The sequence below is a fragment of the Ranitomeya imitator genome, chromosome 1, assembly GCF_032444005.1.
Source record: "Ranitomeya imitator isolate aRanImi1 chromosome 1, aRanImi1.pri, whole genome shotgun sequence".
NCBI classification, from domain to species: Eukaryota; Metazoa; Chordata; class Amphibia; order Anura; family Dendrobatidae; genus Ranitomeya; species Ranitomeya imitator.
In genome coordinates, this window is record NC_091282.1 from 46,750,921 (window position 1) to 46,777,457 (window position 26,537).

General features: G+C 44.7%; 1 protein-coding gene across 3 annotated transcripts in view; it reads right to left on the reverse strand.

The window, feature by feature from the left end:
- Positions 1 to 26,537, reverse strand: part of ATP8B1 (ATPase phospholipid transporting 8B1) — a 143,651-nt gene that overhangs the window by 14,837 nt on the left and 102,277 nt on the right. For all 3 annotated transcript variants that reach the window (XM_069746045.1, XM_069746043.1, XM_069746044.1), the window contains exons 15-24: positions 26,329 to 26,485; positions 23,611 to 23,802; positions 22,869 to 22,981; positions 22,308 to 22,472; positions 21,545 to 21,656; positions 21,285 to 21,360; positions 10,255 to 10,381; positions 7,243 to 7,531; positions 5,830 to 6,053; positions 5,200 to 5,283 (exon numbers count right to left, since the gene is read on the reverse strand). In XM_069746045.1, coding sequence (XP_069602146.1) covers positions 5,200 to 5,283; positions 5,830 to 6,053; positions 7,243 to 7,531; positions 10,255 to 10,381; positions 21,285 to 21,360; positions 21,545 to 21,656; positions 22,308 to 22,472; positions 22,869 to 22,981; positions 23,611 to 23,802; positions 26,329 to 26,485 — 1,539 coding nt within the window. The remainder of the gene's footprint in view (positions 1 to 5,199; positions 5,284 to 5,829; positions 6,054 to 7,242; positions 7,532 to 10,254; positions 10,382 to 21,284; positions 21,361 to 21,544; positions 21,657 to 22,307; positions 22,473 to 22,868; positions 22,982 to 23,610; positions 23,803 to 26,328; positions 26,486 to 26,537) is intronic.

Sequence of the window (26,537 nt, forward strand, 5' to 3'; positions counted from 1 at the left end):
GTTGCTGTCTGATTTGTTTGCTCGTATTAAAGGGGCTAGTTGGTTCACCAAGATAGATCTTCGAGGGGCGTATAATCTTGTGCGTATTAAACAAGGCGATGAATGGAAAACAGCATTTAATACGCCCGAGGGCCATTTTGAGTACCTGGTTATGCCATTCGGCTTTCCAATGCTCCATCAGTATTCCAGTCCTTTATGCATGATATCTTCCGAGAGTACCTGGATAAATTCTTGATTGTGTATTTGGATGATATTTTGGTCTTTTCGGATGATTGGGAGTCTCATGTGAAGCAGGTCAGAATGGTGTTCCAGGTCCTTCGTGCGAATTCCTTGTTTGTGAAGGGGTCAAAGTGTCTCTTTGGAGTTCAGAAGGTTTCATTTTTGGGGTTCATTTTTTCCCCTTCTACTATCGAGATGGACCCTGTTAAAGTCCAGGCCATTTACGATTGGACTCAGCCGACATCTGTGAAGAGCCTGCAAAAGTTCCTGGGCTTTGCTAATTGTTATCGGCGCTTCATCGCTAATTTTTCTAGTGTTGCTAAACCGTTGACTGATTTGACCAAGAAGGGTGCTGATGTGGTCAATTGGTCTTTTGCAGCTGTAGAGGCTTTTCAGGAGTTGAAGCGTCGTTTTTCTTCTGCCCCTGTGTTGTGCCAGCCAGATGTTTCGCTCCCGTTTCAGGTTGAGGTTGATGCTTCTGAGATTGGAGCAGGGGCTGTTTTGTCGCAAAGAAGTTCTGATGGCTCGGTGATGAAGCCATGTGCTTTCTTTTCTAGAAAGTTTTCGCCTGCTGAGTGTAATTATGATGTTGGTAATCGAGAGTTGTTGGCCATGAAGTGGGCATTCGAGGAGTGGCGTCATTGGCTTGAAGGAGCCAAGCATCGCGTGGTGGTCTTGACAGATCACAAGAATTTGACTTATCTTGAGTCTGCCAAACGGTTGAATCCGAGACAGGCTCGATGGTCGTTATTTTTCTCCCATTTTGATTTTGTGGTTTCATACCTTCCGGGCTCTAAGAATGTGAAGGCTGATGCCCTTTCAAGGAGTTTTGTGCCTGACTCTCCGGGTGTTCCTGAGCCGGCGGGTATTCTCAAAGAGGGGGTAATTTTGTCTGCCATCTCCCCTGATTTGCGGCGGGTGCTGCAAAAATTTCAGGCTGATAGACCTGACCGTTGCCCAGCGGAGAAATTGTTTGTCCCTGATAGATGGACTAGTAGAGTTATTTCTGAGATTCATTGTTCAGTGTTGGCTGGGCATCCTGGAATCTTTGGTACCAGAGATTTGGTGGCCAGATCCTTTTGGTGGCCGTCTTTGTCACGGGATGTGCGTTCTTTTGTGCAGTCCTGTGGGACTTGTGCTCGGGCTAAGCCCTGCTGTTCTCGTGCCAGTGGGTTGCTTTTGCCCTTGCCGGTCCCGAAGAGGCCCTGGATGCATATTTCTATGGATTTTATTTCGGATCTCCCCGTCTCTCAAAAGATGTCGGTCATTTGGGTGGTTTGTGATCGCTTTTCTAAGATGGTCCATTTGGTACCTTTGTCTAAATTGCCTTCCTCCTCTGATTTGGTGCCATTATTTTTCCAGCATGTGGTTCGTTTACATGGTATCCCGGAGAACATCGTTTCTGACAGAGGTTCCCAGTTTGTTTCGAGGTTTTGGCGATCCTTTTGTGCTAGGATGGGCATTGATTTGTCTTTTTCCTCGGCTTTTCATCCTCAGACAAATGGCCAAACCGAACGAACTAATCAAACTTTGGAAACATATCTGAGATGCTTTGTTTCTGCTGATCAGGATGATTGGGTGTCCTTTTTGCCGTTGGCTGAGTTCGCCCTTAATAATCGGGCCAGCTCGGCTACTTTGGTTTCGCCGTTTTTCTGCAATTCTGGTTTCCATCCTCGTTTCTCTTCAGGGCAGGTTGAGTCTTCGGACTGTCCTGGTGTAGATACTGTGGTGGATAGGTTGCAGCAGATTTGGACTCATGTGGTGGACAATTTGACATTGTCCCAGGAGAAGGCTCAACGTTTCGCTAACCGCCGGCGCTGTGTGGGTCTCCGACTTCGTGTTGGGGATTTGGTTTGGTTGTCGTCTCGTTATGTTCCTATGAAGGTTTCCTCTCCTAAGTTTAAGCCTCGTTTCATTGGTCCGTATAAGATTTCTGAGGTTATCAATCCTGTGTCATTTCGTTTGGCCCTTCCTGCCTCTTTTGCCATCCATAATGTGTTCCATAGGTTGTTATTGCGGAGATACGTGGCGCCTGTGGTTCCATCCGTTGATCCTCCTGCCCCGGTGTTGGTTGAGGGGGAGTTGGAGTATGTGGTGGAGAAGATTTTGGATTCTTGTATTTCGAGACGGAAACTCCAGTACCTGGTCAAGTGGAAGGGTTATGGTCAGGAAGATAATTCCTGGGTTTTTGCCTCTGATGTTCATGCTGCCGATCTGGTTCGTGCCTTTCATTTGGCTCATCCTGGTCGCCCTGGGGGCTCTGGTGAGGGTTCGGTGACCCCTCCTCAAGGGGGGGGGTACTGTTGTGAATTCTGTTGTCGGGCTCCCTCCTGTGGTCATGAATGGTACTTCGGCTGGTTATGTCCATGGACTTCCTCTGGTGGGTGTTTCTGAGTTTCCTTCCACAGGTGACGAGGTTAATTCGTTAGCTGGCTGCTCTATTTAACTCCGCTTAGATCTTTGCTCCATGCCACCGGTCAATGTTCCAGTATTGGTCTAGTGCACTCCTGGATCGTTCTTGTGACCTGTCTTCCCAACAGAAGCTAAGTTCCTGTTTGTTTTTCTTTGGTTTGCTATTTTTCTGTCCAGCTTGCTAATTTTATTGCTGTCTTGCTTGCTGGAAGCTCTGGGACGCAGAGGGAGCGCCTCCGCATCGTGAGTCGGTGCGGAGAGTCTTTTTGCGCCCTCTGCGTGGTCTTTTTGTAGGTTTTTGTGCTGACCGCACAGCAACCTTTCCTATCCTCGGTCTGTTCAGTTAGTCGGGCCTCACTTTGCTAAATCTATTTCATCTCTGTGTTTGTATTTTCATCTTTACTCACAGTCATTATATGTGGTGGGCTGCCTATTCCTTTGGGGAATTTCTCTGAGGCAAGGTAGGCTTTGTTTTTCTATCTTTAGGGCTAGCTAGTTCCTTAGGCTGTGCCGAGTTGCATAGGGAGCGTTAGGCGCAATCCACAGCTATTTCTAGTGTGTGTGATAGGATTAGGGATTGCGGTCAGCAGAGTTCCCACGTCCCAGAGCTTGTCCTTATTATCAGTAACTATCAGGTCTTTCCGTGTGCTCTTAACCTCCAGGTCCATTATTGTCCTGACCACCAGGTCATAACAGATATGGTCCGGACAGCCTGGAGGCAAAGGTGGATCCCTCTCCCAGGTGAGGTCCGTAAGCCTTCCTACTCACGCTCGTATGCGAGGTCCTTGCTGCCTGTGGCTTTCTGGCAAAGTCCTCTCTCTTCTGTCCTGGGACAGTTACCTATATGATGGGCAATGCGAGCTTTTTTATAGGGTTTCATGACCCGGCTCTTCGTGTACTGCTGCACCTTCAGGTGTGGGTGCGGGCAAACTACATAAAGTCCTTTGCCCTCCGGTTCTGCTGTGCGACCTAGAGTTCAACAGAACCTCGGGCTCCTGGTGCCTGGTTCCTGTGCTTCGGCTCAGAGGGTGCCCGATCACAGTTCCCCTCTAAGCCTTTTCCTTCTCCTTTGCTCCTTTCCTCAGATGCTCACTACATTTCAACCCTTCAGGTTATCTTCTGTCCCGAAGCTGCAGCTCACACCTGGCTGCACGGCCCCATTCTCTGTTCTCACTCCTCACTCCTCCACTGTCTGCAACAGACTGCCTAACTCCTCCTCCAGACCAGAATACTTAAAGTTGGGGAAGCTCCCCTGAATCCGGGTTCAGAGTTCCCCCTTCTGGCCTGGATTCAGAATGTGATGCATGTAGGTGCCTTACCTGGTAAAGGGAATCCTTCTTGCCTCCAAGCATGACATTACCCTCCCCGAAAGGAAAGCAACATCACTGTAACAACTTGTTACCTGGGGTGTTACACTACCCTGACTGCCATTAGGTACCGAAATGAGATCCTCAGACCACTTGTGAGACCATATGCTGGTGCGGTTGGCCTTGGGTTCCTTCTGATGCAGCACAATGCCAGACCTCATGTGGCTGGAGTGTGTCAGCAGTTACTGCAAGATGAACGCATTGATGCTGTGGCCTGGCCCACCCGTTCCCCAGACCAGAATCCAATTGTGCACACCTGAGACATCATGTCTCGTTCCATCCACCAACACCATATTGCACCACAGACTGTTCAGGAGTTGGCAGATGCTTTAGTCCAGGTCTGGGAGGAGATCCCTCAGGAGACCATCCACCACCTCATCAGGAGCATGCCCAGGCATTGTCTCATGTACAGCACCATGGAATTAATGGTGCAATATAAATAAATAATAATAATAATAATAATAATAATAATAATAGGAAGGTCATAGAGGCATGTGGAGTCCACACACACTACTGAGCATCATTTCCTTGTCATTAGGCATTTCCACTGAAGTTGGATTAGCCTGTAATTTGATTTTCCACTTTGACTTTGAGTATCGTTCCAAATCCAAACCTCCATGGGATATTCATTTTAATTTACATTGCTCAGTTTTAATGTTCTCACTATGTAATGAATAAAGATTTGCAACTGGAATATTTCACTTAGTGATATCTACGATGTGGTATCTTAGTGTTCCCTTTATTTTTTTGAGCAGTGTATATATACATAAAATAAAACAAAAACAAAAACACTATCCCGATGGCCCCAAATAAAAAAAAAAAAATATGTTGTATCATAATGACGCACGTCAAAGCTTAAAAATTTAACCCACTCCTGTAATTAAAGTGTTACCCCAATCTTATCAAGCTCTAAATTGCCCCATTTGAATACACCTAGAAAAGCTATTCCTAGTCTATGGCGCAGTGATGCATAAGCGCTGCCATTCACGTGGGGTACTACAGAGCCCAGTGAACGTCACAGCAGTGGGACCCTCCAAACTGACCAGCAAGTTATCACCTTTCAAAGTTGGGAATAACACGTTACGGGAGTTGAAAGGGCATTAAAGAGCACCACGGCCCCTGAGTTTTAGAGATGTTTGCACCTGGACCTCACCAATAAAATCTATTGCCGTCTATACACCTTGTAATGCACTCTGCTCACCTGGTCTTGCAGTCCAACAATAATGATAGGAAGACTGGAATACAAGAGGTTGTAGAGCGCAATGAACACGGTGTCATAGACCGTCTGATGAAAGAAAGAAAAATCAATAAAATACAACAAAAAGGCAAAAATGTCAGGGTTTGAAGATAATTTTTTAACTTAAATGTACATATTTCAGGCTAAAAATAATTTTTTGCCATCGGCTTTCATTAAACTTTTGAACCCTTTGGTTTTTTGTTTCCTTGCACATTCAACTTTGATGGGTAATAAATCACCTAAGAGGAGCTCAGAAAAAGACAGATAAAAGAATTACAAACTTTCAAGTCATTCATTCTGAATGAGCTCATTGATGGATTCTCAAATAACACATTCTGCAGCCAGCAATAGGCGGTGCAACGTAGAGTCTACAGAAGAAAAATTGTTCAACATTTTGGCTCAAACACATTTGCAAAAAATGTTTTTTTCTTCCAAAAAAGCAGGGTATATATGAGTTATACGAACTCCCGGTCAGTGGGTCCTCATTCTCCAAACACTTGTACAAAAGAAATAATCATATTAAAAGTTGATGTTTGATATGTAATAAATTTTAAGTGAACGTCTAATTTTCTAGTAGTCATTTATCCATTATACCTGACCAGAGAATCCATTGAAGAACGAATACCAGAAGTGCACAAGTGTGTAGGCAAAGTTCTTGTAGAAGAAGTAACTTAGGAACTTGCACATGCGGATGTACGACCAGCGGCCATGGACAAGGAGGAGCCTTTGGAGGTATCGGAACTGAGCGAAGGAGTAGTCGCTAGACATGACGGCCTGCATCCCCTCCTGTCCACTTATACCCACTCCTATATGGGCAGCTGGGAAAAAAAATAAAAAGTGACATGAGGCACAACCATGATAAGAGATATAATCAAGCACAAAAAGTCTGCTGGCTGCTATCGGCTTCTGTCGGCACTGTGCTGACAGACACACCCAAACTACAGCACATCATTGACTTGCCAACTCTCCAAGATTGAAAAAGGGAAAATCTCCGAGACCTTTGGAGGAGTTGGAGAATCGCCTTGGCAGTCCTGAAACCTCGTGTAAAGTAGCATCTTTGAGCAGGATTGGTTGGGGAACCAGTCAAGGGTAGGGTAATTGGGAGAAAAGGGTGCCACATTCAGAAGCCTCTAAGAAGCCTGAAAGTTGGCGAGTACTTGTACAGAATTCATTATGGTAGAGCACTCGCTGTGCAGAATAAACCAACTCCGTTGGTGTCTACTTTGAAGCTTGTGGGGCAAAATCCGCATTAGGCACCCACTTGTACTGGTGCCTTTGTGACTTGATTGGGTAAGGAAGGCATTAATGTCTTCAGGCCTGTCCAATCTAATAGGGTGTGGAAATACTCACTAGAACACACAAACAAAGACTTGCTGAGGGGTGTGACTAAATTGGGAGGATGCAGGAAGTGTTTTTACTTATTATGCAGTTATTTAGTGTGATATTTGCTATTATGTAAGAAACACCTAATTTTATGTACGGAACGCCTATATTCATCAAGCCTATAAATTAAATGGACACACCAGAACTTGTTGGAGATCACAAGCCTGTGGATTTCTTTGTTTTCACCAGCCTTGAACTGTATCCGAGAAAAATGCAGGGTGGATTTAGAGTTGCTCTTACAGGGTCTCTCAGACTCTGAGGTTCAGGTGTGACTTCTATCTCTGAACCCTTTATAGCTACGCCCCTGGTTAACCTACTGGATGTTTTCAGCCTTCCTCTGAGTTCCAGAAGTTGACTGTTTGTAAGATTTTGAGTGAAGCCAGGAATTTCTCTATGCCCCCTTGAAAGTGTAATTTGGCTCTACTAACACAGCCTCCTGGCATCAGAGACAAGAAACTTTCTGGTAGCACTATGTTCCAGTAGGTTTCTCGGGGCTTAAGAGGCCCCTGAGAAGTTTGCTAACTTTTCGGAAAGCATGGTGAGATCTCCCTTTTTATTTCTGCAAGCTTCCTACATTTTCCAGCACAGTTGGCAAGAATGCCGTAAGAGTCCTCAATCTCTTACTTTTTATCATGCTGACATCATTAGCGCCATCACCGATTGACAAGGTTACTGCCTTCTTGTACTTCTTCACCAGGTCGACCACCATGGCTTTCTGTTTAGGGGTCACCCTACAGCAGATGACAGATCTGCACTCGCAGGCCAGGTCCACAAAGTTCTTCTGTCGTTTTTCCTTTAGGGTCTTGGCTTTGCGCATCTCATCGGGATCCCGCTGTTTCTGCTCGGTCGTCTTTGGTAGTCTCAGCTTCAGGCGTCTTTTCTTTTTTTTCTTCTTCTGCAGCAAGATTTCATTCTGTTTTGAGAAAAGAACCAACATAGAGAAATTGTCACAGGGCTGGTCCCTTCGGCCATATCTACAAAAGAGGGCTCCCTGGACCACCACAAATTCTAATATGAAATGATTAGATGTCATCATGGACTGTTATTATTAGACTAGATGGTGGCCCAATTCTAACACATCAGGTATTCTAGAATATGCATGTCCACGTAGTATATTGCACAGCCCATGTAGTATATTGCACAGCCACATTGTATATTGCCCAGCCACGTAGTATATTGCCCAACCACGTAGTATATTGTCCTGCCACATAGTATATTGCCCAGCCACGTAGTATATTGCCCAGCCACGTAGTATATTGCCCAGACACGTAGTATATTGCCCAGACACATAGTATATTGGCCAGTGACGTAGTATATTGCCCAGTGACGTAGTATATTGCCCAGCCACGTAGTATATTGCCTAGTCACGTAGTATATTGCCCAGCCACGTAGTATATTGCCCAGCCACGTAGTATATTGCCCAGCCACGTAGTATATTGCCCAGTCACGTAGTATATTGCCCAGCCACGTAGTATATTGCCCAGTGACGTAGTATATTGCCCAGTGACGTAGTATATTGCCCAGCCACGTAGTATATTGCCCAGTCAAGTAGTATATTGCCCAGTTACGTAGTATATTGTCCAGTGACGTAGTATATTGCCCAGCCACGTAGTATATTGCCCAGTCACGTAGTATATTGCCCAGCCACGTAGTATATTGCCCAGTGACGTAGTATATTGCCCAGTGACGTAGTATATTGCCCAGCCACGTAGTATATTGCCCAGTCAAGTAGTATATTGCCCAGTTACGTAGTATATTGTCCAGTGACGTAGTATATTGCCCAGCCACGTAGTATATTGCCCAGTGACGTAGTATATTGCCCAGCCACGTTGTATATTGCCCAGCCAAGTAGTATATTGCCCAGTTACGTAGTATATTGCCCAGTCACATAGTATATTGCCCAGCCACGTAGTATATTGCCCAGCCAAGTAGTATATTGCCCAGTTACGTAGTATATTGTCCAGTGACGTAGTATATTGTCCAGTGACGTAGTATATTGCCCAGTGACGTAGTATATTGTCCAGTGACGTAGTATATTGCCCAGTGACGTAGTATACAGCACAGAGCCACGTAGTATATTGCCCAGTTATGTAGTATATTGCCCAGTGACATAGTATACAGCACAGAGCCACATAGTATATTGGCCAGTCACGTAGTATATTGCCCAGCCACGTAGTATATTGTCCAGTGACGTAGTATATTGCCCAGTGACGTAGTATATTGCCCAGTGACGTAGTATATTGCCCAGTGACGTAGTATACAGCACAGAGCCACGTAGTATATTGCCCAGTTATGTAGTATATTGCCCAGTGACATAGTATACAGCACAGAGCCACATAGTATATTGGCCAGTCACGTAGTATATTGCCCAGCCACGTAGTATATTGTCCAGTGACGTAGTATATTGCCCAGTGACGTAGTATATTGCCCAGTGACGTAGTATATTGCCCAGTGATGTAGTATACAGCACAGAGCCACGTAGTATATTGCCCAGTTATGTAGTATATTGCCCAGTGACATAGTATACAGCACAGAGCCACGTAGTATATTGGCCAGTCACGTAGTATATTGCCCAGTGACGTAGTATATTGCCCAGTGACGTAATATATATTGCCCAGTGACGTAGTATATTGCCCAGTGACGTAGTATACAGCACAGAGCCACGTAGTATATTGCACAGCGAAGTAGTATACAGCACAGAGCCACGTAGTATATTGTCCAGTCACGTAGTATGTTGGCCAGTCACATAGTATATTGCCCAGCTACGTAGTATATTGCCCAGCCAGGTTTGTCACAGGTGAAAAAATAAACATATACTCACCTTTCAGAAGGCCCCTTGTAGTCCACGGCAGCTTGCGGTCCCAGGGTTGGTATGAGAGCGCAGGACCTGTGATGACGTCGCGGTCACATGACCGTGACATCATGGCAGGTCTTTCTAGCGCAGGCGCGCAGGGCCTGTGATGACGTCGCGGTCACATGACCGTGACGTCATGGCAGGTCCTTCTGCCATACGATCTTTGCCACCGGAAAGTGCGGAAACTGCAGCGGAAGATGGCGGCATGTGGGAGCGGCTCAGCGGACTACGGAGGGTGGGTATAGCAGGTTTTTTTTTTATTACTATTTTTAACATGACATTTTTTACTATTGATGCTGCATAGGCAGCGTCAATAGTAAAAAGTTGGGGACACACAGGGTTAATAGCGGCGGTAACGGAGTGCGTTACCCGTGGCATAACGCGGTCCGTTACCGCCGGCATTAACCCTGTGTTAGCGGTGACCGGAGGGGAGTATGCGGGCGACAGGCATTGACTGCGGGGAGTAAGGAGCAGCCATTTTCTTCCGGACTGTGCCCGTCGCTGATTGGTCGCGGCAACCATGACAGGCAACTGGCGAGACCAATCAGCGAATGAATAACCGTGACAGACAGAAGGACAGACAGACAGACGGAAGTGACCCGTAGACAATTATATATATAGATTATAGAGCTATCACTATTTGGGCCCAGTATGTTGGTATTTATTTAGGTATAATGTATCACAAATTATTGGTGCAATGTATTGTATTGGGAGACTTTTTGGGGTAATTTTCACATGCCCATACCGTTTTTTCTAGTTTTAATACATATGAGACCACTTACCAACCACGATCCGGTAATGATTAATGTACGCTTTTTATTCGACTCTGGATTAAGCTCGCTGTTCATATCCAGTTCCCCGTGACTGATGCCAGAGTTTTGGAGATCCATTCTCTGTTGTATTAGGGTGCTGAAAAAACATAAGGGCTTTTATATTCAGGTACCGCAAGCGGTTGTTCACTTTTATTTTTACTTAAACGTAGCAATTAAATCTAAAAATCATTTGTGTAATTTGATTTAATAAACAAATTTGCACCATTTGTTTTCTATAGCTTTTGTATTACACTGTCTATTGTTGGCCGCAGAATAAAGGCCCCTTCACATTTAGCGACGCTGCAGCGATACCGACAACGATCCGAATCGCTGCAGCGTCGCTGTTTGGTCGCTGGAGAGCTGTCACACAGACCGCTCTCCAGCGACCAACGATGCCGGTAACCAGGGTAAACATCGGGTAACTAAGCGCAGGGCCGCGCTTAGTAACCCGATGTTTACCCTGGTTACCATGCTAAAAGTAAAAAAAAACAAACACTAGATACTTACCTAACGCCGTCTGTCCTCCAGCGCTGCGCTCTGCTTCTCTGCTCTCCTCCTGTACTGTCTGGGAGCCGGAAAGCAGAGCGGTGACGTCACCGCTCTGCTTTCCGGCTCACAGACAGTACAGGAGGAGAGCAGAGCGCAGCGCTGGAGGACAGACAGCGGTAGGTAAGTATGTAGTGTTTGTTTTTTTTTACTTTTAGCATGGTAACCAGGGTAAACATCGGGTTACTAAGCGCGGCCCTGCGCTTAGTTACCCGATGTTTACCCTGGTTACCAGTGAAGACATCGCTGGATCGGTGTCACACACGCCGATCCAGCGATGTCTCCAGGGAGTCCAGCGACGAAATAAAGTTCTGGACTTTCTTCAGCGACCAACGATCTCCCAGCAGGGGCCTGATCGTTGGTCGCTGTCACACAGAACGATTTCATTAACGATATCGTTGCTACGTCACAAATAGCAACGATATCGTTAACAATATCGTTATGTGTGAAGGTACCTTTAGTGACCATAGGTCAGTCGGCCTTTACATTGGTCTGATGGAGAGTTTGTATCTGATGTTATCTTTCTTTTTCTGAGCTTCTTGGTGCTGATTTATGACCACAGACCACATCAAAGTTGATTGTGTAGGAAAACAAACAGATTGTAAGAGCAAAACTGACATTTTTTTTAATAGAACCCAATTGCAAAAATATTTTTTTAGCACAAAATACGTGTAATTGAGTAAAAAAAATAGTAATTAAAATGTATTAATGCAATGTTTGCACTGTTTGCAAACATTTCTATATGAAAAAATATATATTTTTGTACAAATATATATATATTTACCAATAGGGGGAGCATTTTCCATTTTAGAGGAGTCACAGCGCTTGCTGACAGCTCCTGCTTGGATAATGCCAATCGTACACTGTTCCTCCTTGATGTCTTTGCAGTCTTTGATGCTCTGCCCGAGCTTTTCTCCTGCATTTTACTCCTGTCAATCTATGATCTGTTCTGCTAGAAGCAGTACTGCTTATGTTAGCAGATCCTAATGACAGGAGACGAGAATCGAGAACAGTTCACAGCCGAGGGCTCCATGAATATGGCAGCAGAACACTCCCCCTACTGTGAATTGTGCAGCCCACAGAGGTGTGCCCAGTTCACGGCAGTGACAATTCTATTACAATAGATAGGGTTCGCTTCCGTCTGTTATCTCCTATGACCATGGGGTGCTGTATGATGACACTGAAAGTGTCGTGCTGCTACTGTGAAAGCATGATGTCAGCCCCCACTGCCTTATTTAAACTCCTATAACACGCAAAATATGTTTCAAATGCAATCAAAACAAGGTTATAACAGCCTGTTATGCTACATTACATTGATTTTTTTAATGATCTACAATCGCGGTACCTTCTAAGGACTCTAAGGCTGTCATTAGGTTCACCGATTTCAGCAGTGACAAACAAGTTACCTCAATGCATACCACACCAGCTCCTCACAATTCACAAAATCAGAAGCATCCAACCATGCCTATAAGCATGGCAGGCAGCTTCCATCTGCAACCGCTGTTTCCTCTTCGTGCATTGAAGTATGCGGAGAAGGGACTGGTCCTAAATGCTGTGCAAAGGTACATCTGGTCAAGGTCTATGAAGAAGGACGACCTAACAAGTTCACCAGAATGTACACCATAACAGATGAGCAAAGCATCAGGTCTCTAGCAACCTGTTGCAGCACGGTGACTGTGGATAGCACTGCAGCCTTTCAGCGCTGGAGTCCTGGGTTCAAATACCACCAAGGACAACATCTGCAAGGAGTTTGTATGTTCTCCCTGTGTTTGCGTGCGTTTCCTCCGGGCACTCCGGTTTCTTCCCACATTCCAAAGACATACTGATAGGGAATTTAGATTGTGAGCCCCATCCGGGACAGCGATGATAATGTGTGCAAACTGTAAAGCGCTGCGGAATATATTGGCGCTATATATATATATAAAAAGAGATTATTACTATTAGCAAAACCTAAATTCTTTGAGATCTTCAGCATAAAGGGACATGTGGCTCCATACATCCTGAACAACTGCTCTGATCGTATCGAGACTTCTGGCAGGAGAGCTTCTGGATACATTGTGTCTTCAATCAAAGGGAACATGCACATATCCTTGCCAACCCTAATTGAATGTGACCAGATACCTGATAAAAGAAATTCCCACTCCGGAAGTTGCCCTTCATCATTCCCAATTGAGACACCTAACTAAGAAAATTCCTCCTATAGACACGAATGCTAATATTCTAATCGTACATGGGGAGGCATTGTAACAACCCTGCTGGCATCACTGCATGGCCTCCCATCCCCCACCTGCATTACACTCAAACTCACTCCTCTGGGCCATGTTGTGACTTCTCTCTGCTGCCAGCTCCATGCTGTTTGCCTCATGTCTGTGTGCATAGGGTGGCGGCGCCGGCAACTCCTGTTTCTTATAGAAACTGTGTGCACCTTGCTAAGGTGTCCCAGGCCAATCGCCATGAGGTTTCCTGTTTTAAGACATCCCCACCCATTGGTGGGGGCCTGTGCAACTTACTCCCTCAGTCAGTTCTTAGCTGCTGAGGTGCCAGGCCCTGTCTCTGTGACTCTTGTGTTCTGCCACCCAGAGGGGCGTTGTACCCTGGTCTGTTTCCTGTGTTCTGCCACCAAGTGGGGCTTCGTACCCTGGCTTGTGTCCATGTCTCTGTGCCTTGTCTCGTTCCTGACTCTGTCTTAGTCTAGTCCAGTTCCTGTGTCCGTTTATATCCCTGTCTTGGCTTGCTTTTCCTGCTGTGCGTACTCTGTGTCTTACATTGCTCTGCTTGGCACTCTGTGTTTAGATAGCTTTGCTCTGCTCTGCCCTCTGTGTCTTGCTTTGCTTTCGGCTCCGCTCTCTGCGACCTTGCTTTACTCCTTGCTTTGCATTCTGTGACCTTGCTCTGCACTCTGTGGTTTTGCTCTCGGCTCTGAACTCTGTGTCTTGCTCTGCACTCTGACTTTGCTCTGCTCTCAGCTCTGCACTCTGTGGCTTTGCTCTCAGCTCAGCTCTCTGTAGCTTTGCTCTGCTCTCTGTGGCCCTGCTCTGCGGCTCCGCTCAGCTCTTGCTCTGCGGCTCCGCTTTTTGTGGTTCTGCCTTGCTCCGCTCCTTGCGGTTCTACTTGGCTCCGCTCCTTGAGGTTTTACTTGAGGTTCTACTTCTCCGGCTCTTGGCTCCGCCTCCTGCATTTCTGAACGTGGCTCCGCCTCCAGCTCTTGGCTCCGCCTCCTGCGGTACTGCACTTGGCTCCGCCTACAGCTCTTGGCTCCACCTCCTGCGTTTCTATGCTTGGCTCCGCCTCCAGCTCTTGGCTCTGCCTCCTGCGTTTCTGTTCTTGGCTCTAGCTCCTGTGCATCCACTCTGGCGGTCTTTCTCTACCCATTCTTAAGTCCTCCTGTCTGAACAGGTTCTTACCTGTTTTACATACCTGCCTGCAGACCGATCCCTACCGATTCTTCCAGTGTACCAGCCTTGTCCGCCAGTCCAGCCAGAGAGCCAGCCGTACCTGCCTGCCTACCAGAGAGCCAGCTGTGCCCGCCTGCCTGCCAGTGTCTCTGTTGTACCCGTCTCTCTGCCTGTATCCCAGCCGTGCCCGCCTGTCTGCCAGAGTGCCAGCCGTGCCCGCTTGCCTTTCTATGTTCCGTTCCCCGGTGGGATCAGCAGCCACAGCTAGACACCACCCTGGAGTGGCACCTGGTAGCTTCCTATTGCACAAGTCTGACCTCACCATCAGAGGCTCCAGCGAACACCTAGGAAGCTACTTAGTTATGCCCCTTCCAGGGTAGTTTGGTCTGTGGTGCAGTGGGGCCACACCCCCGCATACCCGCGCCAACCAGTTTCGGCACGTGCGTGACAGGCATATTCTGGGTGTCTACAAGGTGCGCCAACAATGCAATGGACCAGATGATGCTCCATATGCGCAAAGACTTGACCTAGGCTGGGTAATTATGGTCATGTCAGGTACAGAATCGTGAAACAAAAGGATAGTAAAAATTCATGCCAACGTCAGAAAGCAGAAGGAATCAGGAAACCAGTAGAAGCAAGGACTAGATCACAAGTCAGGCAGCAATACTAATTGACTGGCAGTGGAAGTCAGAGTCCCAGGGGTTTAAATAGCAGACATCCCAGCCCAAGGCTCTCAGAAAGGAGTAATCAAAAAGCCAGACAATTAAGCCCATAGCTCCACGATCTAGTGGCATTAAATGTGCCAAGAATTAAACAGGACCGATGCTGTCACAGTACTGTCTTCATTCTCATATCTCCAAAATTAGTAAGCAATAGATACTTCAAAATACATAAACCAAAATAATCTGATATGGCTGACAACCATTAGACAAGAAGCAATTTTAATGGAGTTAAGACAATAAATATATTTATTAGATATCAACAAATAAAAACAAAAAGACAGGGCAATGGAGCCTCATACCAGATTATGTTGGATTTGTCACAGTACTGTTGCAGGATTTCTCTGGGAAATGAATTTCTTCCCTATCCCTCACGCTAGGGGGTGCTCTAGACTATCCTTGTTCGCCAGATAACTTGGAAGGTGGAGACACCGGGGTCACGTGCCTTGCTATGCTTCTAACTTACCCTTATCTGTTCCCTCCCCCACCCAGGATGGTGTGAGGCAGAAGTGTATAGGATTACACCAACGAGACAGACAAGAGAAGACGGACAGGTGTAAATAAAAACTACAATCATACAAAATATACTCACCAAACAACACCGTGGAACACAGGGGAGGGTAAGGTAGGTGAAACCAAATAGGAGAGGATGAGGATGAACACGAAAACAAACTCCAAGCAGAAATCTCCGGAACAACTCTCCAAACGCCAATGCCTAACACCTGACAACTCCTCCAACTCCAAACCAGGCAGAATGAACTATCACTGGCAATTCTCAAATTCCAGTGGCAAGCATATATACCAGAGGGAATTGTCCAACACAGAACAGCTGAAGCAATCCATGATGGAGAGCTCCAGGAGATCATCTGAACTGATTAACTTTAGCAATGGCAGAGCAAAGAAAAATTGCATTGTTTAGTATGATGGTGAAGCAGTTCTAACCAGTGCAGGAGTTCGAGTAACCAGACGCAGCGATCTTCTGGCCCCTCTCTGTTGCGGTATCTCTGACTCATGCATCACCCGCAACAAAGGAGTGGTGCTGCCTAGTGGTGGAACAGGATCAAAATGGAAAGGAACAGGCACCAATAATACAAAAATAAACACTTCTATGGATGCTTTTCACACAACAAATGCTGCTGCAACAGTGTGTATCTTCTCTAAAAGCAAATACTTATTTTGCCTGTTCATTACTCACAATTCTGTTTCTAACCATTTCTTTGCTGCAAGTACTGGACTGACTATACATCTACAGTTCCTGTGAAAATCTACATTCATGGCTTTTGTGTCTTCTGGTGTTTCTTTGTCTTCTTGTCTGCTTTCTGTCCTGCATATCCTATTGTCCTGATCCTCACTGAAGCAACTGCCAACTGGTCCTCACTGAAGCAACTGCCTACTGTGCTTGCTTTTGGTCTGTTGTGCCCACTGTGCCATTGTTTTTAGTTTATGTTCTGCCCTATGGTTTAGACTTTAGAAAATCCATTTAACCCCTTAGTGACAGAGCCAATTTGGTACTTAATGACCGAGCCAATTTTTGCAATTCTGACCACTATCAATTTATGAGGTTATAACTCTGGAACGCTTCAACGGATCCCGCTGATTCTGAGATTGTTTTTTCGTGACATATTGTACTTCATGTTAGTGGTAACATTTCTTCGATATTACTTGCGATTATTTATGAAAAAAACGGAAATATGGCGAAAATTTTTTACATTTTGCAATTTTCAAACTTTGTATTTTTATGCCCTTAAATCAGAGAGATATGTCATGAAAAATAGTTAATAAATAACATTTCCCACATGTCTACTTTACATCAGCACAATTTTGGAAAAAAAATTTTTTTTGTTAGGAAGTTATAAGGGTTAAAAGTTGACCAGCAATTTCTCATTTTTACAACACCTTTTTTTTTTTAGGGACCACATCACATTTGAAGTCATTTTGAGGGGTCTATATGATAGAAAATAATGAAGTGTGACACCATTCTAAAAACTACACCCCTCAAGGTTCTCAAAACCACATTCAAGAAGTTTATTAACCCTTTACGTGCTTCACAGGAACTGAAACAATGTGGAAGGAAAAAATGAACATTTAACTTTTTTTTGCAAACATTTTAATTCAGAACCATTTTTTTTATTTTCACAAGTGTAAAAACAGAAATGTAACCATAAATTTTGTTATGCAATTTCTCCTGAATACGCCAATACCCCATATGTGGGGGTAAACCACTGTTTGGGCGCACCGCAGAACTTGGAAGTGAAGGAGCGCCGTTTGACTTTTTCAATGCAGAATTGGCTGGAATTGAGATCGGACGCCATGTCACGTTTAGAGAGCCCCTGATGTGCCTAAACAGTGGAAACCCCCCACAAGTGACACCATTTTGTAAACTAGACCCCTTAAGGAACTTATCTAGATGTGTGGTGAGCACTTTGAACCCCCATGTGCTTCACAGAAGTTTATAACGTTGAGCCGTGAAAATAAAAAAATCGCATTTTTTTCTACAAAAATGATTTTTTGCCCCCAAATTTTAATTTTCACAAGGCTAACAGGAGAAATTAGACCACAAAAGTTGTAGTGCAATTTCTCCTGAGTACGTCAATACCCAATATGTGGGGGTAAACCACTGTTTGGGCGCACCGCAGAGCTTGGAAGAGAAGGAGTGCCGTTTTACTTTTTCAATGTAGAATTGTCTGGAATTGAGATCAGACGCCATGTCGCGTTTGGAGAGCCCCTGATGTGCCTAAACAGTAGAAATCCCCCACAAGTGACACCATTTTGGAAAATAGACCACTTAAGGAACTTATCTAGAAGAATGGTGAGCACTTTGAACCCCCATGTGCTTCACAGAAGTTTATAACGTTGAGCCGTGAAAATAAAAAATCGCATTTTTTCTACAAAAATGATCTTTTTGCCCCCAAATTTTTATTTTCACAAGGGTAACAGGAGAAATTAGACCACAAAAGTTGTAGTGCAATTTCTCCTGAGTACGTCGATACCCAATGTGGGGGGTAAACCACTGTTTGGGCGCACCGCAGAGCTTGGAAGAGAAGGAGTGCCGTTTTACTTTTTCAATGTAGAATTGTCTGGAATTGAGATCAGACACCATGTCGCGTTTGGAGAGCCCCTGATGTGCCTAAACAGTGGAAACCCCCCACAAGTGACCCCATTTTGGAAACTAGACCCCCCATGGAACTTATCTAGATGTGTGGTGAGAACTTTGAATGCCCAAGTACTTCACAGAAGTTTAGAATGCAGAGTCGTGAAAATAAAAAATATTTTTTTTTCCACAAAAAAGATATTTTAGCCCCCAAGTTTTTATTTTCACAAGGGTAACAAGAGAAATCGGACCCCAAAAGTTGTTGTCCAATTTGTCCTGAGTATGCTGGTACCCCATATGTGGGGGTAAACCACTGTTTGGGTGCACGGCAGAGCTCGGAAGGAAGGAGCGCCTTTTTGGAATGCAGACTTTGATAGAATGGTCTGTTGGCGTTATGTTGCGTTTGCAGAGCCCCTGATGTACCTAAACAGTAGAAACCCTCCACAAGTGACCGCATTTTGGAAACTAGACCCCCCAAGGAACTTATCTAGATGTGTGGTGAGAACTTTGAATGCCCAAGTGCTTCACAGAAGTTTAGAATGCAGAGTCGTGAAAATAAAAAAATATTTTTTTTACCACAAAAAACATTTTGTAGCCCCCAAGTTTTTATTTTCGCAAGGGTAACAAGAGAAATCGGACCCCAAAAGTTGTTGTCCAATTTGTCCTGAGTATGCTGGTACTCCATATGTGGGGATAAACCACTGTTTGGGTGCACGGCAGAGCTCGGAAAGAAGGAGCGCCTTTTTGGAATGCAGACTTTGATAGAATGGTCTGTTGGCGTTATGTTGCGTTTGCAGAGCCCCTAATGTACCTAAACAGTAGTAACCCCCCACAAGTGACCCCGTTTCTAAACTAGACCCCCACGGAACTTATCTAGATGTGTGGTGAGAACTTTGAATGCCCAAGTGCTTCACAGAAGTTTAGAATGCAGAGTCGTGAAAATAAAAAAATATTTTTTTTACCACAAAAAACATTTTGTAGCCCCCAAGTTTTTATTTTCACAAGGGTAACAGGAGAAATTGGACCACTAAAGTTGTTGCCCAATTTATCCCGAGTACGCTGATGCCCCATATGTGGGGGTAACCCACTGTTTGGGCGCACGGCAGAGCTCAGAAGGGAGGGAGCACCATTTGACTTTTTGAGCGCAAAATTGGCTGTCGTGTTTGGAGACCCCCTGATGTACCTAAACAGTGGAAACCCCCCAATTCTAGCTCCAACCCTATCCCCAACACACCCCTAACCCTAATCCCAACCCGATCCATAATCCTAATCACTAACCCTAACGATAATCACCACCCTTACCCCAAAACAACCCTAATGTCAACCCTAACCATAACCCTAATCAAAACCCTAAATCCAACACACCCCTAATCCTAATCTCAACCCTAACCTCAAACCTAACCCTAATCCCAATACACCCCTAATCACAACCCTAACCTTAACCCTAATCCCAAACCTAACCCTAATCCCAAGCGTAACCCTAATGCCAACCCTAACCCTAATACCAACCCTAATCCAAACACTAACCCTAATCCCAACTCTAACCCTAACTTTAGCCCCAACCCTAGCCCTAACTTTAGCCCCAACCCTAACCCTAGCCCTAAGGCTACTTTCACACTTGCGTCGTTTGGCATCCGTCGCAATCCATCGTTTAGGACAAAAAACGGATCCGGCAAATGTGCCCGCAGGATGCGTTTTTTGCCCATAGACTTGTATTGCCGACGGATCGTGACGGATGGCCACACGTCGCGTCCGTCGTGCACTGGATCAGTTGTGTTTTGGCGGACCATCGGCACAAAAAATGTTCAATGTAACGTTTTTTGGACGTCGCGTCCGCCATTTCTGACCGCACATGCATGGCCGTAACTCCGCCCCCTCCTCCCTAGGACCTATATTGGGCAGCGGATGCGTTGAAAAACTACATCCGCTGCCCACGTTGTGCACAATTTTTACAACGTGCGTCGGTATGTCGGGCCCCGTACCGACGTAAGCGTGAAAGAAGCCTAACCCTAAATTTAGCCCCAACCCTAACCCTAAATTTAGCCCCAACCCTAACCCTAAATTTAGCCCCAACCCTAACCCTGAATTTAGCCCCAACCCTAACCCTAAATTTAGCCCTAACCGTAACCCTAGCCCTAACCCTAGCCCTAACCCTAGCTCTAACCCTAGCCGTAACCCTAACCCTAGCCCTAACCCTAACCCTAATTTTAGCCCCAACTGCTCTTCTCCTGCCGGCTGGCAGATGGCGACAGATGGGGGGCGCACTGCGCATGCACCCGCCATTTTCTTTTGCCAAGAAGACGCCGGCGGCCAGGAGGAGCAGCAGGAGGACCCAGGGACACCGGTAAGTATAATAGGGTCCCTGAATCCCCCTATTTCTCTGTCCTCTGATGTGCGATCACATCAGAGGACAGAGAATTACACTTTGCTTTTTTTTTTTTTTGCGGTCGCCGGTAAACAGTTAATTACTGGCGATCGCAAAACAGGGGTCGGTAAAACCGACCCCGATCATGTTCTTTGGGGTCTCGGCTACCCCCGGCAGCCGAGACCCCAAAGATTCTCCCGGTGCCGGCCGGCGGGCGCACTGCGCATGCGCCCGCCATTTTGAAGATGGCAGCGCCCATCGGGAGCCACGAGGAGCACCAGGGGAGACAGGTAAGTATTGGGGGGCTACCTGGGACCCCATTTCTCTGTCCTCTGATGTGCGATCACATCGGAGGACAGAGAAATTAAAAAGAAATCGCGTTTTTTTTTTTGCGATCGCCGTTAAACGGTTAATTACCGGCGATCGCAAATGCGGGGTCGGTAAAAAAAAAACCTGAATCATGTTCTCTGGGGTCTCGGCTACCCCCGGCAGCCGAGACCCCGGAGAAAATCCGACTCTGGGGGGCGCTATTTACTTTTTCCACAGCGCCGTTAATTAACGGCGCTGTGGTTTAAGTACCCTTAGCGGCGTATCGGCGGTCGTTAAGGGGTTAAGACATTAGACAGGACTCTGAGCAGAACTGTCAAGGCTCACTAGGTGAAATGGATCTTCTATGCCTTAGTTCCTGTGGGTACACAGATTCTGGGCTTCGATGCAGAAAGCAGGAAGGCACATGGGCAGCGAGGACTATACAGGCTGACCAGGAATCTCATTTGAACATACTTTTACAGGGTCCAATTATGCAGCACATGACTAAAATTGGATTACACAGTATACTTATACATTACAGGGATAAATTCAGAGTATAATTTTCTTGTACTCACTTGACCTCCTCTCCATAGGTGATAACAGATTCATCTGTTAAGAGCTTACAGGCAAAACCAATGTTTTCAGCAGTTTCTGAAATAAAAAAAATACATAGAAATGATCATTATTTTGCATTTCCAATTGATTAATCATGGTGTAAAATTGTTTGAATGTAGTAGGCTATAGGTACAAGTACACTAAATGGCATGGTAATGTGCAGCAAAGTCAGCTTCATCTGTGCACAGCATTAGGGTTATCTATGGCACACTTGCGGTACCTTTCTTGTCTCCTGTCAAGACCCAGATCTTTATGTCAGCTTTAGCCAATGTATAGATTGTCTGAGGAACGCCATCCTGCAGCTTGTCTTCTATAGCCGTGGCTCCCAACAGCTACGAAAATAGGTTGAAAACAATATTTACCATTATAATTTCAAGTAGAGTATATGTGGTCACTTGGTATTAGGGGTGTCAGCACGGTAGGATCATAATACAATTTTGGGCAATGCTGCAGAAAGGATCTCTACTTTAAGAGATTGTCCCATTACCCCGTTTCTAAAGTGAAACCCGCTGATCACTAGGGGTCTGGCATCTGGAGCTTGTCACAATTTGTTGGCTGGAGTTTGCAGGTTTTTTTTTATATGAACCTATTACAACAAATGGACAACCCTATAACACGTGTTGAATACTGCAAAATTGGTGCCACAGTGCTCCACGCTGGCTAATAGAGAGTAATCCCAAATATGCTATGTAGGCAATTGATTGACAATCCTTATAAGTGTCCAAAAATTACCGCTGCAGTCCAAAAATTAGCACAAAAAATCCTAGTACTATCTCCTACCAAATCTATTATAGATTATTCAGGGCAGTAGTCCGAGCCTACCATTGAAGTCTTCTACACGGTACCACTGATTGTGCTCAATGCCGATGCCAATTCGACCAATAGCCATGGTTGCCACAGATCACTTGTAGACAGCAGCACAGATCAAGGAGAAAGTGAAACTCTAATAGAGGTAAATTACCCACTTTTCACATGTCACGTACCACTAAGTTATTCTCAATGTCTTCATATACTTTATCCAGAGCTTCATCACGATCGTTGATGGCCACACTGGCTTGCTGGTATTTTTTATTCCATTTTTCAAAATCTTCCTCACTTATGTCCTTGTAGCAAAGGCACAGGGTCCTCAGAGTCTCATTGGCAAACACCTAATAGGAAAACAACTAACAGCTTAAGTTTCTATTTTTTATTAGTACAGCTTGAAATAAAAAAAACTTTAGATCAACATTTGGAGTGAATCAAATCTGAAGGTGCATCAAGCACTGTTAAAGAGGTCACCTCATCTTTGATTTCAAGTGCAGCTAGATTTTTTTTATCACCCTTTTGAAGGTTTATATTTACAAAAATGAACATCTAAAGTTTTGCTGTACAATAGACTGACTCTTGATACTGCACAGGATGGTTTTAGGCCCCTCCCACACAGAAAAAGGGGGATGGCACAGAAAGAAACATGCAAGACAAGGGACCATAACTTCCTGGCTACTTGACAAGTTAAACACTGATGGTCTACATGGTCCTTGTCATAAGAAGTCATAAGAACTTACATCTAGAGCATCCTGAGTCACGTCTTTGATAGGGTTGTCTGGATGTAGGCGATGATAAATGACGGTGTCGGCTCCCTTGCAGTAAAGTTTTATTTTTCCATCTGGATCCCGAACTGAAATGAAACGGAGATTATTTCGGATATCAGACTGCGCAGTTCAGGATTGAGGACTGTTATATCAGCCGATTGAATTGATGCAGACAGAATCCTTTCAAAAGGCATTGTCCACCTTAAAAAAGCCATTTTTATATATCCTAAAGTCGGAGCTAATATAGGGAGTTCCTCTCTGTTCAGGATCCTCCTCTCTTGGCCAGAGCAGGAGTGGTCATAAAGACCTCATGCAGTAGAAGCATGGCCTATTTTGTTATGCCAGATTGTTGGTCTCCTTAAAGGGAAGCTTAGTCTTAGACAATCCATCAAAGGCCTCTTAAAAAGCCAGCCAGTTTCACCTACTTTGCACTGATGAGTGGCAAGAGCCTGAAACAGCTGCCTGCAAATGGATATCTTTTCCTTTTGAAGAAGATTCTGATTTGGCTTTATATCCTTTATAGACCTGTGCCAAGGTTTAATATCGACTAATGGGAGGATTGCTACTTCCAGTAGGTGTAGACCCTGTTCTCCTCCTATCTGAAGAGGTTATTTTCATATTTTATTTCCCAGGGAGCACTGCATAGCTTCCAAGTCTCTGCCATCGAAGTTTTGCAGTCTCTTTTTTACGGAATAAGTTTACCTCTTCAACTTACCAATTACAGACATGCGTTTTCTATCACTGTTGAAATCAAGGATTGCCAGTCGTTCATAAGTTACTTCTTTCCCAAGCTCACTAATGGTGATGGTACTTTGAGTTCTCGAAAGAAAAACAAAGCCAAAATTTCTAGCAGCTGTTACCAGAGCACCTTCATCCGGAGAGGCTGCTTCGTAGCACAGTTCATCTCCTACAAGTCAATGGACATTTAATTAGCTTAATTATATTATTTCCCCGAGATGGAGTATTCCTCCTGTCTAGTCTTGCATCTGGTGTCTCTGTAAATGAGTCCTCCTTTTTTGATCTTCAGAATTGTTTTAGATCATTCGTGCATGAAGTACGCAGTGCCAACAAAGCAACCATAAAGGACAATTGAAACCTTCTAAAGTGATGGTCTCATGGCATGAACCCCTATCCTTCATAGACTGAGGGGGTCTTCCACCAAGCACATATTAAATGGTTTATCCAGGACTATTTTTTATGTTCTACCAGGCACAAGATCAGTCATTGACCACTCTTGCCAACAATTCAGCTACTCTAAATCAGCAAATTCTTCTACCAGGCTGCCCTGTCAACAGGTCGTGACTGCCGCCGTAATGCTGATTGACAGGCAGCTTTCTGCAGTTAGGCTGTCAATCAGCATGGTGTTGGCAGTCATGCCCGTTAACAGAGCAAAACTGAAGAGAAGGTGATGCTTTGTCTTTATGAAATCAGCGGAAACTGCTGAATCGTCAACAGTAGTGGTCTGTGACCTCTCTGTGCAAGTGGAGATCGACACCGAGCACAAGAGGAAGGTAGATAGCAACTGCCTGCCTGTTATTGCTTAGGCCCATAGTAAAAAAAAATAGTCTTGGATAGCCCCTTTAAGTTTAGACTGATCTACATGTTTGTTACAAGTATACATACAGTATACATACAGTATATATATATATTTGGACAGAGACAACATTTTTCTAATTTTGGTTATAGACATTACCACAATGAATTTTAAACAAAACAATTCAGATGCAGTTGAAGTTCAGACTTTCAGCTTTCATTTGAGGGTATCCACATTAATATTGGATGAAGGGTTTAGGAGTTTAAGCTCCTTAACATGTGCCACCCTGTTTTTAAAGGGACCAAAAGTAATTGGACAATTGACTCCAAGGCTATTTCATGGACAGGTGTGGGCAATCCCTTCGTTATGTAATTCTCAATTAAGCAGATAAAAGGCCTGGAGTTGATTTGAGGTGTGGTGCTTGCATTTGGAAGGTTTTGCTGTGAAGTAAACATGTGGTCAAAGGAGCTCTCCATGCAGGTGAAACAAGCCATCCTTAAGCTGCAAAAACAGAACAATCCCATCCGAGAAATTTCTACAATATTAGGAGTGGCAAAATCTACAGTTTGGTACATCCTGAGAAAGAAAGAAAGCACTGGTGAACTCATCCATGCAAAAAGACCTGGGCGCCCACGGAAGACAACAGTGGTGGATGATCGCAGAATAATCTCCATGGTGAAGAGAAACCCCTTCACAACAGCCAACCAAGTGAACAACACTCTCCAGGAGGTCGGCGTATCAATATCCAAATCTACCATAAAGACAAGACTGCATGAAAGTAAATACAGAGGGTTCACTGCACGGTGCAATCCGCTCATAAGCATCAAGAATAAAAAGGCTAGACTGGACTTTGCTAAAAAACATCTAAAAAAGCCAGCACAGTTCTGGAAGAACATTCTTTGGACAGATGAATTCAAGATCAACCTCTACCAAAATGATGGAAAGAGAAAAGTATGGTGAAGGCGTGGTACAGCTCTTGATCCAAAGCATACCGCATCATCTGTAACACACGGCGGAGGCAGTGTGATGGCTTGGGCATGCATGGCTGCCAGTGGCACTGGGTCACTAGTGTATATTGATGATGAGACACAGGACAGAAGCAGCCGAATTAATTCTGAGGTATTCAGAGCCATTCTGTGTGCTCAGATCCAGCCAAATGTAGCAAAACTGATTGGTCGTCGTTTCATACTGCAGATGGACAATGACCCAAAACATAAAGCTAAAGCAACCCAGGAGATTATTAAAGCAAAGAAGTGGAATATTCTTGAATGGCCAAGTCAGTCACCTGATCTCAACCCAATTGAGCATGCAGTTCACTTGTTAAAGACTAAACTTCAGACAGAAAGGCCCACAAACAAACAGCAACTGAAAACCACTGCAGTGAAGGCCCCGCAGAGCATCAAAAAGGAGGAAACACAGCGTCTCGTGATGTCCATGAGTTGAAGACTTCAGGCAGTCATTGCCAACAAAGGGTTTTCAACCAAGTACTAAAAATGAATTTTTTATCTAAAATTAATGAATCTGTCCAATTACTTTTGGTCCCATTAAAACCATGGTGACACATGTTAAGGAGCTGAAACTCCTAATCCCTTCATCCAATTTTAATGTGGATACCCTCAAATGAAAGCTGAAAGTCTGAACTTCAACTGCATCTGAATTGTTTTGTTTACAATTAATTGTGGTAATGTCTATAACCAAAATTAGAAAAATGTTGTCTCTGTCCAAATATATAGGGACCTAACTGTACATAGATTATTGGACTCCTACAGACTTTCCACAACCTCAAAACCACCAATTTGAATATCTGGGTAATAGACCATGGTCATGACTTGGATACTTCCATTAACTTCACTTGCATTTTCCTACAATGATGAAGACTCAAATTGCGGTAGTACGTACCATCTGCCTTGTCCACCATTACTGTGTGGCACAAAGCGAGTAACTTAAAAAATTGTTGAACATATGGATCCTTTCCAAATCGGATTTGTTGAATTAAATTCTTGTCATTGTATGTAAAGCTGGGATCTGCTAAAGGATTCCAGCCGAAGTCCACGTTCTAATGAAAAAGGAATCAAGGTCATGAAAGATTCATACAGTTAATCAGCAAG